Here is a 17,568-nt window from a genome sequence, read left to right on the forward strand (position 1 = left end):
AGAAGGTCTTTGAATGTCAAGATTATTCTGAGGTAAAAAAATGTAAACTTGCTGCCCTTGAATTCACTGATTATGCTAATCTTTGGTGGAGAATATGAAAGCTCAGCGTAGGAGGGATGGAGAAGAGGAGATCCGAAACTGGAGGCTTATGAAGCGGATCATGGAGAAGCGATTTGTCCCTCAATATTATAAGCAGGAGCTGTACATCAAGTTACAAAGCTTGAGACAAGGGGGATGTGTGTTGAGGATTATGTCAAAGAATTTGAGATGCTGATGATGAGATGCGATTTGCGAGAACCTCAAGAACAGACCATTGCAAGGTTCTTAGGAGGCTTGAATAAGGAGATTGCTGATACGGTGGAGTTACAATCTTATGTGTTCCTTGACGATGTGATCAAACTTGTTTTAAGGTGGAGAGACAAGCGCAAGCGTGGTGCAAGTAAGCCAAGTAAGACTACCAACTCATCTTCCTTATCACCATGGTCCGTCCTAAAGACGGTGCCAAAACAAGTAGAAAAAGGTGATTCTAGCAAGCGAGTCACAGATACGGCCAAAGAAAAAGAGGGTGGAAAATTCACAACCTCCCAGACAAAGTCGAGATATCAAGTGTTTTCAAGTGTCTTGGTTACGGTCATATAGCCTCTGAATGTCCAAACAAGAGGGTGATGTTCATTCGAGAGTCACAAGAAGAAATTGAAAGTGAAGATGAGGCTATTTTGGAAGAGGTAAAAGAAGATTATGTGGAGTTTGCAGATGAAGGAGAGCTGTTGGTTTATTCGTCGCAACCTGAACCTACAAGCCAAAGTGGATGATGAGCAGCGCGAAAATATCTTCCATACCAGGTGCACCATCCATGATAAAGGTATGTGGTGTTATCATTGAATGGAGGTAGCTGTACCAATGTGGCTTCTACTATTTTGGTAGAAAAACTTAATTTTGGTGACTATGAAGCATCCCCGTCCCTATAGATTGCAATGGCTTACTGACGATGGTGATGTGAAGGTTACAAAGCAGGTTGTAGTACCTTTCTCTATTGGCAAGTCCTACAAAGATGAGGTTGTTTGTGATGTGGTTCCTATGAAAGCCAGCCATCTTCTTTTGGGAAGGCCTTGCAGTACGATCGGAGGGCTATTCATGACGGCTTCAAAAACACCTATTCATTTGCCAAGAATGGGAAGAACATAGTGTTGGCACCACTTAGCCCGCAACAGGTCCAGAAGGATCAGCTTGTGATTGAAAAGGGCAAGAAAGAGAATCTATTTGCCAACAAGGGAGAAGTGAAGCGAGTTTTGACTAACCATGAAATTATTTTTGTTCTTGTAGCTAAGCAGGTTCCAAGTGAAGAAGTCTCCCTTCCACCGCAAATGAAGGAGATCTTGGAGGAATTTATAGATATGTTCCCGGAAGAATTACCAAAAGGATTGCCACCAATCAGAGGGATTGAGCATCAGATTGATCTCATTCCAGGGTTTGCCCTACCAAATAGACCAGCCTATAGATGCAATCCCGAGGAGGCCAAAGAGTTGCAGCGGCAAGTTGCGGATCTTTTGGAGAAGGGTTATGTAAGGGAGTCTATGAGCCCATGTTCAGTACTACCAGCTTTGTTGGTACCAAAGAAGGATGGATCTATGCGGATGTGCGTGGATAGTAGGGCGATAAACAAGATCACAATAAAATATCGCTATCCAATCCCGCGACTGGATGATATGCTTGATGAGTTGCATGGAGCTAAGGTCTTCTCAAAAATAGACCTTAGGAGCGGATACCATCAGATTCGCATGAAGGAAGGTGATGAATGGAAAACCGCATTCAAGACCAAGTTCGGATTGTATGAGTGGATGGTCATGCCATTTGGCTTGTCCAACGCACCTAGCACATTCATGAGATTGATAAATCATGTGCTGCGTAAGTTTATTGGTGATTTTGTGGTTGTATATTTTGATGATATTCTAATTTTTAGCAGAAATCAGGAAGAGCATATGGAGCACCTCAGGAGTGTTTTTGAGGTTCTGCGACAAGAGAAGCTATATGGCAACCTCAAAAAGTGTCATTTTTGTCAGGATCGCATAGTCTTTCTTGGCTATGTTGTGTCACAACATGGAGTGAAAGTTGATGAGGAAAAGGTGAAAGCGATCAAGGAATGGCCTGTTCCTACTAATGTATCTGAAGTGAGGAGTTTTCATGGTCTAGCATCCTTTTATCGGAGGTTTGTGAGGAACTTCAGCACTATTCTTGCTCCTATCACTGAATGCATCAAGAAAGGAGGAGAATTCAAATGGACTGAAGCAGCCCAAAGGAGCTTCGAGTTGATCAAGGAGAAGTTGAGTTCAGCACCCATTCTAGCTCTATCCGACTTTTTCAAGACTTTTGAGGTAGAATGTGATGCCTCCGGTGTGGGCATTGGAGCTGTTCTGATGCAAGAAGGGCGTCCCATAGCATATTTCAGTGAGAAGTTGAATGGTGCAAGCTTGAGCTACTCTGTCTATGACAAGGAGTTCTACGCTCTGATTCGGGCTTTGGAGACTTGGCAACATTATTTATTGCCAAAGGAGTTCGTCATCCATACTGATCATGAGTCTTTGAAGCACTTAAAAGGACAAAGCAAGCTGAATCGTAGACATGCCAAGTGGATGGAATTCTTGGAAACCTTTCCTTATGTGATCAAATACAAAAAAGAAAATGTCAATATCGTGGCTGATGCACTTTCCAGGAGGTATGCTTTGATTTCATTGCTTAATGCTAAACTAATGGGATTTGAGTTGATTATAGATCGATACAAGGACGATCCAAAATTTGCAAATATTTATGAAGAGTGCGAGAAAGGAGCTGTAAATGGCTATTACAGGCATGACGGATACTTGTTTAAGTCAGGTCGGCTGTGCATTCCTAACAGTTCTATTCGAGAGCTTTTGGTGAGAGAAGCTCATGGTGGCAGATTGGCAGGTCATTTTGGAGAGAAGAAAACATTAGAGATGGTGAAAGAGCACTTTTATTGGCCAGCTATGATTCGTGATGTGCATCACGTCATTGAGAGGTGCGTTACCTGTAAAAAGGCAAAGAGCAAAGAGACTTCACAAGGGTTGTATATGCCGCTACCTGTACCAGATCAACCATGGGTAGATTTGAGTATGGATTTTGTGCTTGGGCTGCCAAGAACACAAAGGGGGAAGGATTCGATTTTGGTGGTTGTGGATCGATTCTCAAAAATGTCTCATTTCGTGCCATGCCACAGAACCGATGATGCTTCACATGTTGCAGAATTATTTTTCAAAGAGATAGTACGTCTGCATGGTGTACCAAAGAGCATTGTGTCTGATCGAGATGTCAAGTTCTTGAGTTACTTTTGGAAGACCTTGTGGAAGAAGCTTGGTACTAGATTGCTCTTCAGCACGACTTGTCACCCGCAAACCGATGGTCAGACCGAAGTGGTAAATTGTACCCTCTCTTCTTTGCTTCGCACTGTTGTTAACAAGAATATGAAGAATTGGGATGAGTGTTTGGCTTATGTTGAGTTTGTTTACAATCGTAGTATTCATAGCACTACTAAGCATTCTCCTTTTGAAGTGGTTTATGGGTTTAATCCTATCACCCCACTTGATTTGGCATCACTTCCAATCAGCGAAAGAGTTTGTATAGATGGGAAGAAGAAAGCTGAGTTGGTTAAGTCCATGCATAAGAGCATCAAGGAGCAGATTGAGAGGAAGAATGCAGCTTATGAGAAGGCAGCCAACAGAGGAAGAAAACAAGTTCGCTTGGCTCCAGGTGATCTTGTTTGGATACATCTTCGCAAAGAACGATTTCCAAACCAAAGAAAATCTAAGCTCATGCCGCGTGCTGATGGTCCATTCCGAGTTGTTGAGAAAGTGAATGACAATGCTTACAAGATTGAATTGCCTGATGACTACCATGTGTCCGCTACATTCAATGTTCGAGATCTTTCTCCTTACTTGGAGGATAGTTTGGATGATGAGGAAGACTTGGATTTGAGGACAAATCCTACTCAACAAGGGAGAAATGATGTGCACCATCATGAAAAAAGAGATGATCACATGCCATATATAGATCCAAGAGCCAAATTAATGATTTTACTCACGTGCGTAGAAGGATGATATGGTGCGAATCAGATTTGGCAGGAATTTGAAAAAAATTATTACTTGGAAAAAGAACCGAGTTTAGAAGCTTGTTATGTTCTTCCTAATTCACCATGATCTCCAGCCACCATCATTTCCATAATAGCAAGACGCAATCAAGGTTGTTTTGTTCTTCCTAATTCACCATGATCTCTAGCCACCATCATTTCCATAGTAGCAGGATGCAGCCAAAGTTATTTTGTTCTTCCTAATTCACCATGATCTCCAGCCACCATCATTTCCATAGTAGCAAGATACGGCCACTATTATTTTCTTAGCAAGATATAGCCATCATCATTTCTATGATAGTCAAATTCTGTTATTTCCTTCCATTTACTGAATGTCTTATGTTCCCTCTCTTATCTATATAAAAGGAGGTGATCTATGTATTCAATTGAGATTTCAATGAATGAAAATGAGTGTTGCTGATTTCTCTTATCTAACCCCTGTGTGTTAGTGGCGAGTTATAAATCCTAAAACTTATCACTCACATTCTTCTTTTCTTGAGTGCGGCGTTCTACCCCTTTGTGATCTGATTGTGGCGATTTTCTTATCAATCAGATTTCAAAGGTTTCTTTTATTTTTTTTTTCTCTCTTTTTCTTATGCTCCAATCTTTATTCTTACCTACACAAGATAGTTATTTAGGCCTGGACACATCACATTGAAACATATATGCACACATGGTCATGCTTCAAACTGCATGCACCACTTCAAAATAACTCCAGCCTCCCACAAGATGCTGCCACAAATTTTGGATAGTTTCTCAAGTTTTACAAGGACACATATGCATTACAACACAAGTTGGCAGAAACAAACCTGGACAACTACATTTGAAGAATCAACAACTTTGTAGAGCTCACCCCAGATACGCTTGCTCTGCCCCTTTTCAAACATTGTGTGTCTGACCAAGTCTCTTAAGCCATCTTCTTCACCCTCCTCCCTGGATTGCCAAGCAGCAGATTTCTGCTCAAATGCATCTGCAGAAAAATAAATGAACTTGATATTATATAAAAATTAAAAGGTTTTGGCGTACTCTTTACTATGAGATGACTAATGAGAACCAAAACTCGAGAATCAACAAGAAATGATATGAGAAAACATGGATTTTGCAGCATATCCTTAAAGAAACAACAAGTTGCCTGAAAAGTCATATTTTACAGAATGTACAATTTTAAATCAAATCAAAGGCATTAAACAAGTAAATGATTTCGCAGAAGATTAACAAATTACTCTGTACCTTGAGATCCATCTGCCTTTTTAACCAAAGATTCATAATCCCATGCTAAAAGCTTTGGGCGTTTTCTCTTCCTCTTTGGTCCAAATGCATCTTCAAAAGGCTCAGTATCAAGAAGATGTGCTTTTGCTTGCTGCATAGACAGTTCAAGTAAAAGAATATCTTCATATCAATAATTTACACTGAATTGTGCTTCCATAGGTATTTCCAGTGAACATAAAGGAGAAATCCAGAACCTCCTTGTACTTTAGAATTAGCATGTGATTTAGAGTATGTAAGTGAGCAATTTTTGGTTCTTCATGTTTGAACTAGATGAGCTACTGACACAAATTAATTGAGAAAGTACCTTTGCTTCGAATCAGATACTAAGCTAATCCTAATTTTGCACCACCATGTAGTTCTAAATGTATCGATTCAGATTAATAGCATAACAAGTGATTGAAAAGCAAATAAGTTGTGGCATAAATAAAACAGTAACTTTTAAGAGCTACCATCAAAATATTCATCACCGAAATAGGTAAAAACCAATATGCAGTGGAAACATTTCTTCTTTCAGATAATTGATCATAAAAATAAGCAGACGATCAACCAACTTAGACAGATAAGGTTGTGGTTTATGTCAAAGTTTAAATGTATGCATAAAAGGGCAGTATAAATAAGTTCTTACCTTTTGATGGTCATTTAAAAGGGACAATGGCAATTTCCTCTCCTTCAGTATGACATTGTAGTTATTAGAAAGTCGGTTTTGAAGCTCCTCACGGAAAAATTCAAGTTCTTTCTGATTCACAACCCGTGTGTTACCTGAAATTCAAAACAGCAGTCACATATAACATGAATGTTTCTGATAATTAATCATGACACGTCAGTGAAAGCTACCCCACATCATCCTCAACACCAAACCAACTAAATAAATAGATAAACAAGTATAAACTAACAAAGAAAAATGCCTGCAAACTTAGTCAGCACTGATAGATCGTATGTCAAGACATAATGAAACCCTCCCACGATTGTGGGCCAATTTTGAAGAATTAGAACTGAACTTCACTCCTGCATCTAAAAATCTCATTTCTCTGAAATAATTGCATAAAGTTTTCAAATGCATGTCATCAGATGGAATTTGTCCGGAAATTCTTTTCCTTAACAACAAAAACTTTTTAAAATGCTTGTCAGACAAGTTTTGATAATAAAATGCATGATAACAAAAATTCTCGACATCAACATATACTGGAAAGATGTTTCGGCACTTCGTTACATAAAATTTTCAGAACATTGAAAGAGAAAACAAGCAAATAAAGCTTTTCCTTAACATCAAAAACTTTCTAAAATGCTTGTCGGACAAGTTTTGATATTAAAATGCATGGTAACAAAAAAATTCTCGACATCAACATATACTGGAAAGATGTTTCGGCACTTCGTTACATAAAATTTTCCGAACATGGAAAGAGAAAACAAGCAAATAAAGAGCAAAATAAGATTTTAAGGATTGAAGATTGATTGAGGAGCGCTTACCGAACCATCGCGGTCGGGCTCGATGCGGGTATTAGGAAGCTCCTTGGACTGGAGCTCGTGCTTCAAGATCTTCCCCTTCCGATCCCTCTTGGGCCGGATGTTGTACATCTTGAGCCGTCGCACCGTGGCGGCCGTCCGACCACCTTTGGTATCCCCACCATTGCTGCGGTTTACGTCCAGAGAGTGCTTCGGCTTCCCTGAGACATTAACCTTCTTCTCCTTCTTCTTCGCCATCTCCACCACGCGAAAGCCTTCCCAAAAAGAAATCAAACTAAGAAAAATCCAGTAGAAAAAGCTTCTCCTTTTATGGTTTTCGGACAGGCGGCACCCCTGGAGTGGAAATTAGGGTTTGGGGGGCGGTGGAAGAGGAGGAGAGGGGGTAAAGACTCGAAATAGCACGCGGCATTCACGTGAAAAAGCGGAGGATAGAGCGCAATTTTGAACGGGCTCGACGATGGTCCAAATGGGGTCCACGTCCATTTACTTGTTGGGTGGACCGGATCAGTGTTGGTAAAGCCCAAGATTTGTTAAGTAGGCCCATCCTCAGGTGAAAGCACGTGCCTCGACGACATTCATAACTTTTTCCTCTCTGAAACAATGTTGTGCCTTAAGAACCTGTTAATAAACTTCTATCAATCCAAGGCGTCTGCTACTTTACCGACTCCTCTCATTCCTTATCCTCCTTTGACTCTTTCCACCTCCACCTCCACTTATAAACCCTCAACCATCCTCGTCAAAAATGATGCCACCGTATTGTTGCTTCAATAATAGGTTTCTGTAGAATGCTTCGAATGGTAGAAATTATGTTTCCCCTACAATAATAGGTTTCTGAAGAATGCTTTGGATGGTAGAAAACATATTTCCCCTAACTTATTCGTGGAGCCAATGAAGTGAGCTCAAGATGGCATTCGTTATTTTTTTTTAATAATGCAGAACATGCATTATACATTGCTATCTTTTAACATGCCATCTTTTTTTCGTGAGTCGGCACAAAAACATCCTGTTTAAGAGAAATTTTGATGCTTGGGCTGCAAGGCCATCCACTCGGTTGGACCAACATGCATTGCAGGTATGGAGATCGGATTAACTTGATTGAAAAACTTCACTCATGCATTGTTGCATGATCTGCAGAGATATGTGGCAGACATTGGAAAGGCATGGCCTGTGTTGATCGTTTGTGGAGGAATCCTGCCACTATTTTTATCTGTGATCTGGCTATTAATGATTCGCCACTTTGTTGCTGGAATGACATGGATAACAGTGATTCTCTTCAATGCCCTTATAATATCTGTTACAATGTTTTACTACGCAAAAGGTCTGATATGCTGTGCCTTATATGTTTTTTCCCTTTTATTTTTTTCTTTACAGAGAAATTGGCCACTTTTCATCTGGTATATATCTAATATCTTTGGTATGGGTGCCTTTAATATTCTAATCAATGACAGTCAGGTCCCATAATTTATCTTGAAAAATCAGAAATACATCTATTCATCTATTGAGAGATGGTAGACAGTTTTTTGCATTCTATGAAAAGTCACAGAACGTTCTTTGTATAATTCAAGTGCACAGTGCTCTCATAGTAATCTAACAATCATCAATATAGAGCTGTTCTATAAAGTTTCCCTGGGCCCCAGACATGTAGGCCGGGGCTTCACTTAGCCTAGGTTTCTTATGAGCTGAGGAATCATTGGGAGTGGAAAGCTGGGGAAATGTCATTTGATCATCCTATGTTATCCTGTCCTTTTGTTGGACTTATTTTGTCGGTAAACACCAAATTAAAGAATGTCTTTCTCATAATCACTGACTACTGCAAATACTTCTTATACACTCAATCTTACCTTCATCTATATCAAGGTGCAAAGTAGAAGCGTCCATCACAATAAGCACTTGTTTGGATTTTCCTATAGGATTGGGTTGAAAAATCTTATAAGATTCGTGGATTGGGCCAGCACAACCAGCAAGACCACAAGCTTCTTGCTGGGCTAGGCCCGTATTTATAAAATATCCAGAAATAGCTTTGGAGTGGACCAGTCTAAATCCCATAGGGAGAAAAAAATGAAGATTTACTTAGATCTTTTTTCTTCCCTACGGGATTTGGACCGGCCCACTCTAAAGCTATTTGTGGATATTCTTCCTAGCCCAGCCTATAGCCTATGATATTGCTGGTTGTACTGGCCCAATCCACAAATCCTACAGAAATTTCAGCCCAATCTTATGGGAAAAATCCAAAGTGGCCCTAAGTTGGCTGTCATCCCATCCCTTAAACTCACAGTTGAAGCCCAAGTATGTTAATTGTGCTCTAAGTACAGCAGTTGAGATCAGAGACATCTATTATAAACTTCTAGGGAAAACAATACAAAGTAAAATGAATATGTAAATTTTTGTCCTTTCCAAGTTTCTGAAACATGATTCGAGTTTAAGACCATCTAAAGTTGGAAACTAGATCATGTTCAACATAGTTTAACAACGGATTTATTAGTTGGTTGAACTGTTCTTTTTGGTTAACCCATTGATCATTCAGTTTAGTCTTGACCAGCATTCTTTTTAACATGCATCTTCTGTTTCCAAGACCAGTAAAAGTGAGCATGCTAAGATACCTGAGAACAAATAATTGATGAAGAGGATACATGCCAGATCTTAGTGAAAATTTAGTTGTTTTTATTTATTACCTTAGGGGATTAGGTCTTTAGGCCTCGACTATGAAAATTCATTTTGAATGAGAGTTTCCTGTTTGTGTATTTATTTTAAGAGATGCATGTTATATGACTTATCATTGCTTCTGATCAACCACTTCATGTTTTTAGCTGGATGGATTGGACATGATGCTATCTCAGTTGTCATTGATGAAAGTGATCCATATGTCAACATAAGTGGGAGGGTAAGTTTGTACCATTAAGCACAACTGGTAAGGAAAAACTGGCTCTCTTCTGACTTACCACCCGACTTTAATCCAGGAAATAAATCACATTCGTGCTGTAGCTGTTCTTATGACAGTTGTAATGATCATCACATTTCTTTCTTCAATAGCCATTGTCCGCCGTATTCTTATAGCAACATCTGTTCTAAAGGTAAGCATAGTGGATAAACTACTTGTCAACTGTAATATCACTTAACACAGCTGCCCATATGTGTAGGGCCTTTCTATGTTTCCTTCAATTAACACAGATGCATCTAGCTAAAAACGTGCATGCACTTCAGAAATGGAATATTGTTCCAAATTTATAAATTAAGAATTTTGATTGCTCTTTCGAGCTGGCAATACCAAGTCGGCTTGATAATTTCTTAAAAATAATGCATTGAAAAAAATGGTATTGTCAATATCTTCTTGATGCATCTGTAGACAGGTCTAGTCTGATCACTTAAATCGATGTCTAAGTCTAACCTCTGCAATTTGTATGCAGGTTGCTTCAAAGGTCATAGGCGAAGTTCAGGCTCTTATTGTTTTTCCAATTTTGCCATATTCTATCCTTGCAATCTTCTATATGTTCTGGTTTTCCGCTACACTCTATCTTTTCAGCTCTGGTCAGATCATTAGAAATGACTGCAATGCCAATTGCTGTTCGTATGACCTTAAGTCCAACAGGGTGAATTGTGATAGTTGTTGTGGCTACAGCATCCATTACACCCCGCATATTGGAATCTCCATCCTTTTTCACCTATTTGGGTGTTACTGGGCAACTCAGTTTATCATTGCATGCTCGTCTACAGTTATTGCTGGATCAGTTGCCTCTTATTACTGGGCTCGTGGTGAAATTTCGGTAAGCAAACTATGTACCTGAAAGCTGCACATGGCTCATGTACATGTATGTAAAGTTAGAAAATTTGCACACCTAAAATAAACTCGATTGGGTGTATTTTGCCAAAGATAAGGTTTCCCCAGATGGAAAGCCTTACATAGTATTGAACAAGCAACTTTCTTAATTGCTCCAATCAGTATTTGATCATTTAGTCAATTTAGCTTTCTTTTTTGAACTTGTTTATACGAATACTTCTTTGACATCTGAGAATGAAGTCAATTCACACGTGCTTTTTAATGCTGCGTAAACCTTTTGACTTGGTTATATGGACACAGAATTCAAGGATTTCTTTGTTTGTCTTGATATTGTAAATGTACTTTATTTACTGAAGTAACTGGATTCCAGGTGGGTTGTAGCAAGAAATCTTACTTTTCATTTACATTATCTACTTATCAACATAGCTACACAATTTATGTTGTGCAAGTCGATGCCTATTTGGGTAGCCAAAATCCTTTCTTGCACTTTTATGCGTGTGCACGGCATATACTATATCTTGAAAATATTATGATTTTTTTTATTTATTAACATTTGCAGTACTGTAAGGCATAAAGGTGAAAACATTAAGAAGAAATGGACGGCTGTGCATTGTGTAAACCTATCTTAAATGTTTCTTTTAGACTTTTAAAAAGGAACTTCTTTTCTTTTCCTTTTTGACCTAGTGGCTGATGTTGCATTGCCTGAAGCAGGAAATTCCATTTCTCCCTGTATTTTCTTCTATGAAGCGCCTTTTACGTTACAGTATCGGATCTGTGGCTCTCGGTTCGCTGGTTGTATCCATTGTTGAATGGTTTCGGTTTATACTTGAGTCACTCCGCCGCAGGTTAAAACTTGCAGATACTGCTCCTGTAAGCTGTATGGGAAAAATGATGTCCTCTTCTTCACAATGCTGCCTAGGATGTATTGATTGGACCATCAAGTCTGTGAATCGGAATGCATATATTATGGTAAGGTTCTGATTAAAATTGTAATTTACATCTGATGCATGGGGACAAATTTGGTCATCTTTTTCAAAATAAAGTCTGAAATCTTTTTCTGTTTTCACTGTTTCCTTTATAGTTATATGTAACTTCGATACACTAAGGTTTATCTTGGTGAAACTTTAAATGTAAGCATCAATACATTATTATAGATTTGGATTGTATTTGATTTTCCTTTGCATTTTTAAGTATTGACGGGCTTTTCAGGCACATGGTTAACACTGTAGTTTAGGATTTGAACATCTTGTTCAGAAGAAATGGCGAGCTTTAGTTATACAATTTTGAGAAAAAAATAACAGGTAATTTAGTTTAGACAATAAAACTTGTAGGCAATAATGTCTCCACGCCTGAAAAACTCAATTAAGTCTTCAGCATTTTACAGTATTGAAAAAGGTCTTCAGTTTCAGTAGTACTCGGTAGTGTGTATTTCGTTGTCTTAATGTGCCTCATAACAGAGTGACTGGAGAGCTGTAAAATCCTGAATGGTAAATCTTTTGAGGCTTTGAAACTTCTAGTTAATTCTCATTATTGTTATCAGTGTCATATTAGTGAATCGCTTGTGATGTGGAACTTTTGAGTACGATGAAGACAACCAATACCAAGATTTCTATTTTATTGAGTTCCAAAATTTGTATGTTCTGACGTTCCTTTTCATCGCATGCATTGCAACTGACAATTTTGCTTATTTCTAACAGATTGCCATTACAGGCAAAGGGTTCTGCAAAGCATCTGCAATTGCTACAGGTCTAATTATGAATAATATATTGCGCATAGGAAAAGTGAATGTCATTGGAGATGTTATTCTCTTTCTTGGGAAGTTGTGTGTCAGTCTCTTCTGTGCACTGTTTGCATTCCTCATGTTGGACGCTCACAAATATAAATCTGCCCACAATAGGATTTCATCCCCTTTGTTCCCTGTTCAGGTAAGGCTTCCAAATCCAGTTTGTAGCAATTAATTTTTCATTTGTTTGTCTGAACTTTAAAGAAATTGTTGCTGTTTTTTTTAAAGCTACTTTTTATCGTAGGAATTGACTTAAGACTTTTATCTTGGTCTTTGACCGAGATTGACTTAAGACGTTTATCTTGGTTTTTGATTGAGAAAGATGAGCCATGAGTGAGTTTACAAATTCTGGAGAATCATGAAGCAGCAAAGGAAAAAAGACAGCAAGTAGGGATGATAGTCCACTGATCAGTGAGTACAGTAAGTTAATGACTTAAAACTAGGCTAGAATAAAATATTTCACTTGAAAAGTTAGTAGAGGTCATTGAGGGTTTCTTTGTCTCTGTGAAGAAGGTAAGATTATTATTTAAGGAATAGGTAGGTGGACATGAAATTGGGTGAAAGTTTTGGGAAGCAAGTTTAATGAATGGGGAACTAACATTTGTAATGGATTGGTGTTCATCATTAACTGGAATGTGCTCTTGGAACCGGTATGTGTTAATTAACATGAGTCAGAAAAAATGGAGGGAGAAGTTAATCGAGCAAACTAATGAATCTAAAAAGCTGTTTTGCAAGCATAGTTTTCTATTCGATAGATATGCATGATACAGGAAATAGTGGAGAAACCCCCATCAAACTTGTATGCTGAAACTAATCAGATATTTTAACTATATGTTATCTGTAAGATAATTGTCAGGTCCAATGACAAAAGGAGCAGGCTTAAAAAAAGGACGTGGTAGATAGGAATTTTTCAGGAATGGAAAACCAAGGGAACTAGAGATACTTGTAATTGATACCTCTTCTCATGGTTGATTCAAGACCTAGTCCTTCAAAACATTTAAGTTTAATAGTGAAGTTAAAAAGAGGAAGGTATTAAAGTGGGAAAGACAGTAGTGGAGTCTGTCGAGCAGCAAAGACGGGCAAATTAACTGCACTTATCGCATGATCAATAGTGTTGTTTATCTATGGGTTGACTTTCAGATAACTTTAGCACGTTCTGCAATAACTTTGGCAACCAAACATCACATGGACTGAATTCTACTGAATTTATTACAATTTGCGATAAACATTCTCTCCCCTTTGATATTTTCTTCCATGCAGAAGACCTAAAGTAAATGTGTATGCATTCTCCTGTAGGTATGCTGGGGCCTTGGTTATATAGTCGCAACCCTCTTCTTTGCGGTTGTGGAGATGTCGATCGACACAATCATCCTCTCCTTCTGCCAGGATGCAGAAGAGCATCAAGGGACTGCACAATGTGCACCTCCTCTTCTCATGGAAACTCTTGATGGTGAAGGAGAAACACAGAGACTAACCCAAGGATCTTGAGCACATGTATGTTTTTCTTGTTATGTTGCTCGGATCAGCAATCCAAAAGGGAAAGCATCATCCCTTTACTCGGCTGTCTTCTGCTCATTTTTCTGTTTTGCTGTTTGTTGCGGAAGTTCAGCTCCTTATACTGAAGTACATCCATGTCAATTAACTTCATGAGTTAACATCAGTGATCCAGAAGTAAGGATGATCTCTACAATTTGCTCAGTTTTCAGCCTTTGCATCTTCTTTTCCCTCTACCTGTGGTAATAGCCTTTCACTCCTAGGTTCTCTTTTTACAGCGTATGAAGGTTAATTTGGGCTCTGCATGTACCATCCTCAAAATAGACAATTACCCATGCTAGCTGTGACCCACCAGCTTGCATGAAATTGAAGCTACAGATTTTCAGTTTTTATATTGCATATAATATGAAAACATCAGTTCACGAGACACTTAGGGCAGATAATATATTGCTACCTGCATTATTTGAGACAAAGTTTGCTGCATGACCCTAGCGAGAACAAACATAATCTCTCCAGAAAATTGGCAAAAAAAAGTCAGGGCCCTCGATAGAATAAAGACAATAGTTGCTGTTGTTTCTAACATTGTGGTGCTTTTAAATAGCATAGATAGAGATTAGGATGACCAAGGAAAGAAAAACATCGATTTTTAATGGGATCAGATGAAAAAATAAAAGTTTAATATCTGACCCAAAAATAAATAAAAGGAAATGATGGATGCTTACATTAATAGAATCAATCAAGAGAGTGGATGGTTACATGATTAGAACCTTCAGAAATAAATACAGGAAAGGAACTCTAGAGAACAAAGCATAAGGCTATCACTTGGAGAGCTTTTGGACCTGTTTCCAACCCTTCTTGCATGTTTTCCCCACCACCTTCTTTGCCTTCTTCAAGAAACGCTTGAACTCCTTGGACTTGAGAAAAAGCTTCACCTCCCTGGCCTTCTCCTTCACCTTCCTCTCCAAGTCCCCCATGCCGATGAACAAAATAGATGGAGAGCAAGAGAAGATAGGATCAGGTTGAGGGGTTCTCCTTCCCCTCTCCTCTCCCTTCCTCTTCTCGTCCTCCTTTTCCTTTCTCCTTCTCAAGGAGTTTATTACTCTATATATAGGAGGCTTTAGATGATTCCCCACCTCTAGAGTTCCATTCTCTGCGGGTTGTTTGGTGTCTTTGGAACACCTGTTGTGGTTGGATTGAATTGGAACAAGGTGTAAGCAGTCACTTGGTCCAATCAATCAATCTAACCAGCTAAGTCACCACCTTAAAAAAGCTAGTAGCTGTTGCAGGCACAGCTTTCGCACAGGGATGCTGGTTCGGCCGCATACCATGCATTGAGATTATCCGTAAAATATTACGTCTTTGTAATCTTGTGAATCTCAAAATGTAGCTGATTGCTAGCTACATGACATCATCTGATTGTAACCGTTGAGACTACGTGTCCTTGAAAATATGTACACAAATTTCATCTCTACGTTGAGATGGTATCTGTATTGTAGGTCTTTATCAGATGCTCACTGTTGTCTCTGCTCTGCTTGATAACCAATAGCTTTGCAATACATAATTAAACTGTTGTTTTATTAATGAACTATTTAATTTAAGATTTTGAGATTTTAAAATTATATAAATATAAATATATTTAAATATAAAGTCTTATCTGAGACTCCCAAATACTTTGATTTTCTAAATAGATAAAATTTAGCAGTTTATTTTATTTCTCTCTCCTCTCTTAAAATTCTACAGATGCATCTCTAATTATTTCTCATGGGGTATCTTAAAAAAATATATATAGAAATACTCTCTTCTCATGAGACATCCCAAACGGATGTATGGTTGAGATTCTCATGAAAAAATGCATCATAGTGATAATATAGGTGAATGGATGGCTTATGTGAACAATGCATCCAGTAAAAGAATGACCAAGCATCTAATTATATTTGCTGTTTTACTAAAAAAAGGGTCATACTTTCCATCCATCATAATTGCATCCTCTTCCATCTAAATAACATCGGATTAGAGAAAAGAATCGAAATGTTTGTAATGTATGCATTTTTTTTTTAAAAATAGTTGGATTGAAGAGGGTGACCCCTGCAGCTTCATTATCTTATGAATTTAATTTTCCGTACACAATTCTAAAAATTCTCTTTTATATGTAATATTTATATTAAATTACCATCTTTAGTGTTGGCCCATGCATGATTGTGGATGGAGAGAAAGAGAGAGAATATATGGATGGAACTTCTTGAAGAAGTTTTTGAATAGCCTAATATTGATAGCTAGGCCAAAATTTATTTTTTTAAATTTTTTTTTTATAATACTATTTATAGTGTTCCATGTTGTAGGCCATGATGGGCATAAGCTACATCATAATGAAGTCATCAACCGCACTTAGTAGGTAAGACTGTGAATCTCATTATCATTTTTTTAATTATTAACTCTTTATTATATTTCAAAAAAATATTACTATTTTTTATAATTTTTAGTTTGTAGAAAAAATAAATTTAAAAATGATGATATTCGGTATTTTATATTAGATATATGCAGCTATTTATTGTGTCATTGTTAAGTACCAACTACTTTGCACTGAATGACTGTATGTTTTAGAAAGGAAAAATCGGACTAAGATAATTTTTTTGGAGAAAAAATTATATATTTTCAAAAAATATTTATTATTATTATTATTATTATTATTATTATTATTATTATTATTATAATATTTTATTAATTATTTTTTATCAACATTTAAGTAGAACATAGGTTACTTGATCATATATATGAAATAAAACACTCCGCTTTATTATCACCTATCAGTTTATTGTTCTCACTGGCACTCAATTGGCATTCTCTTCTACTCCCACACTCTCCATGTCATTCACCCCAATCAAATCCAAGTGGCTCCCTCATGGTCATCTTTTCTGGTATTGCATGCATCACTCCAGTTGGATTCACTCCCAACACGAGGAATGCCGGGTCGTCGACACCACCGATCCACCACGAAGATGATACTAGGTGCACAAAGATCCTCAACTGAGCACCTAATAGCCTTCACCTTGTGCAGTGGCTGTTCAAAGCTAACCAGTCCGGTAGAATTCATATAGAAGCACCCTGCATAAATTCCATTATAACTGGAATGAGAACTTCCAGTTACTCACTGGCTAATAAGTATGTGAGTTGAATAATAAACAGTAGCAAATCTCATTTCATATTCTGTTGGCAAAGCAAAAGCTCAGGATGTTTTGAGAACAAAGATCTTTTTTTTTTTTTTGATTTTGTATAGAAAATTTTTGAATAAAGATTGAATAATCGCTATAATATGCATTACAAGTGAAGAAACTCAACAGAAAAGCATTTTCTTCATAAGGCAAATAATCGAAAAGATTTTACATGATCATGTAATTCCATCTCAATATCTTTATGATTTTTTTTTTTGACAAAAGAATATATATTTATGATAATATGATAAAATCATTGAAAGGTCTTGTTAATTCTATTATTATTATTATTATTATTATTATTATTATTATTATTGTCACGCCCCGAACCCAACACCCAAGTCGGATACGTGATGGCCGCACACTCCTTAGAGCAAGCCCTAAAGAATATGCAAGGCCAAATTAAATCACTACAACCTTAGCATCCATAACAATT

The 17,568-nt window shown here is 37.7% G+C and overlaps 1 protein-coding gene and 2 pseudogenes across 1 annotated transcript; 2 read left to right on the plus strand and 1 right to left on the minus strand.

Moving 5' to 3' along the window:
• Positions 1–234: 234 nt before the first annotated feature.
• Positions 235–1,185, plus strand: LOC140852802 (uncharacterized; annotated as a pseudogene).
• A 3,609-nt stretch (positions 1,186–4,794) lies between these two features.
• On the minus strand, positions 4,795–7,265 carry LOC140852947 (nuclear/nucleolar GTPase 2-like; annotated as a pseudogene).
• A 510-nt stretch (positions 7,266–7,775) lies between these two features.
• LOC140850965 (choline transporter protein 1-like) lies at positions 7,776–14,127 on the plus strand. Its single transcript, XM_073246365.1, has 8 exons — positions 7,776–7,784; positions 8,006–8,189; positions 9,679–9,752; positions 9,829–9,942; positions 10,276–10,632; positions 11,358–11,615; positions 12,344–12,571; positions 13,726–14,127. The coding sequence occupies exons 1-8, from the start codon at positions 7,776–7,778 to the stop codon at positions 13,915–13,917; spliced, it is 1,416 nt and encodes a 471-aa protein (XP_073102466.1). The 3' UTR covers positions 13,918–14,127.
• Positions 14,128–17,568: the final 3,441 nt, after the last annotated feature.

This window comes from Elaeis guineensis, chromosome 12, assembly GCF_000442705.2.
Source record: "Elaeis guineensis isolate ETL-2024a chromosome 12, EG11, whole genome shotgun sequence".
NCBI classification, from domain to species: domain Eukaryota; kingdom Viridiplantae; phylum Streptophyta; class Magnoliopsida; order Arecales; family Arecaceae; genus Elaeis; species Elaeis guineensis.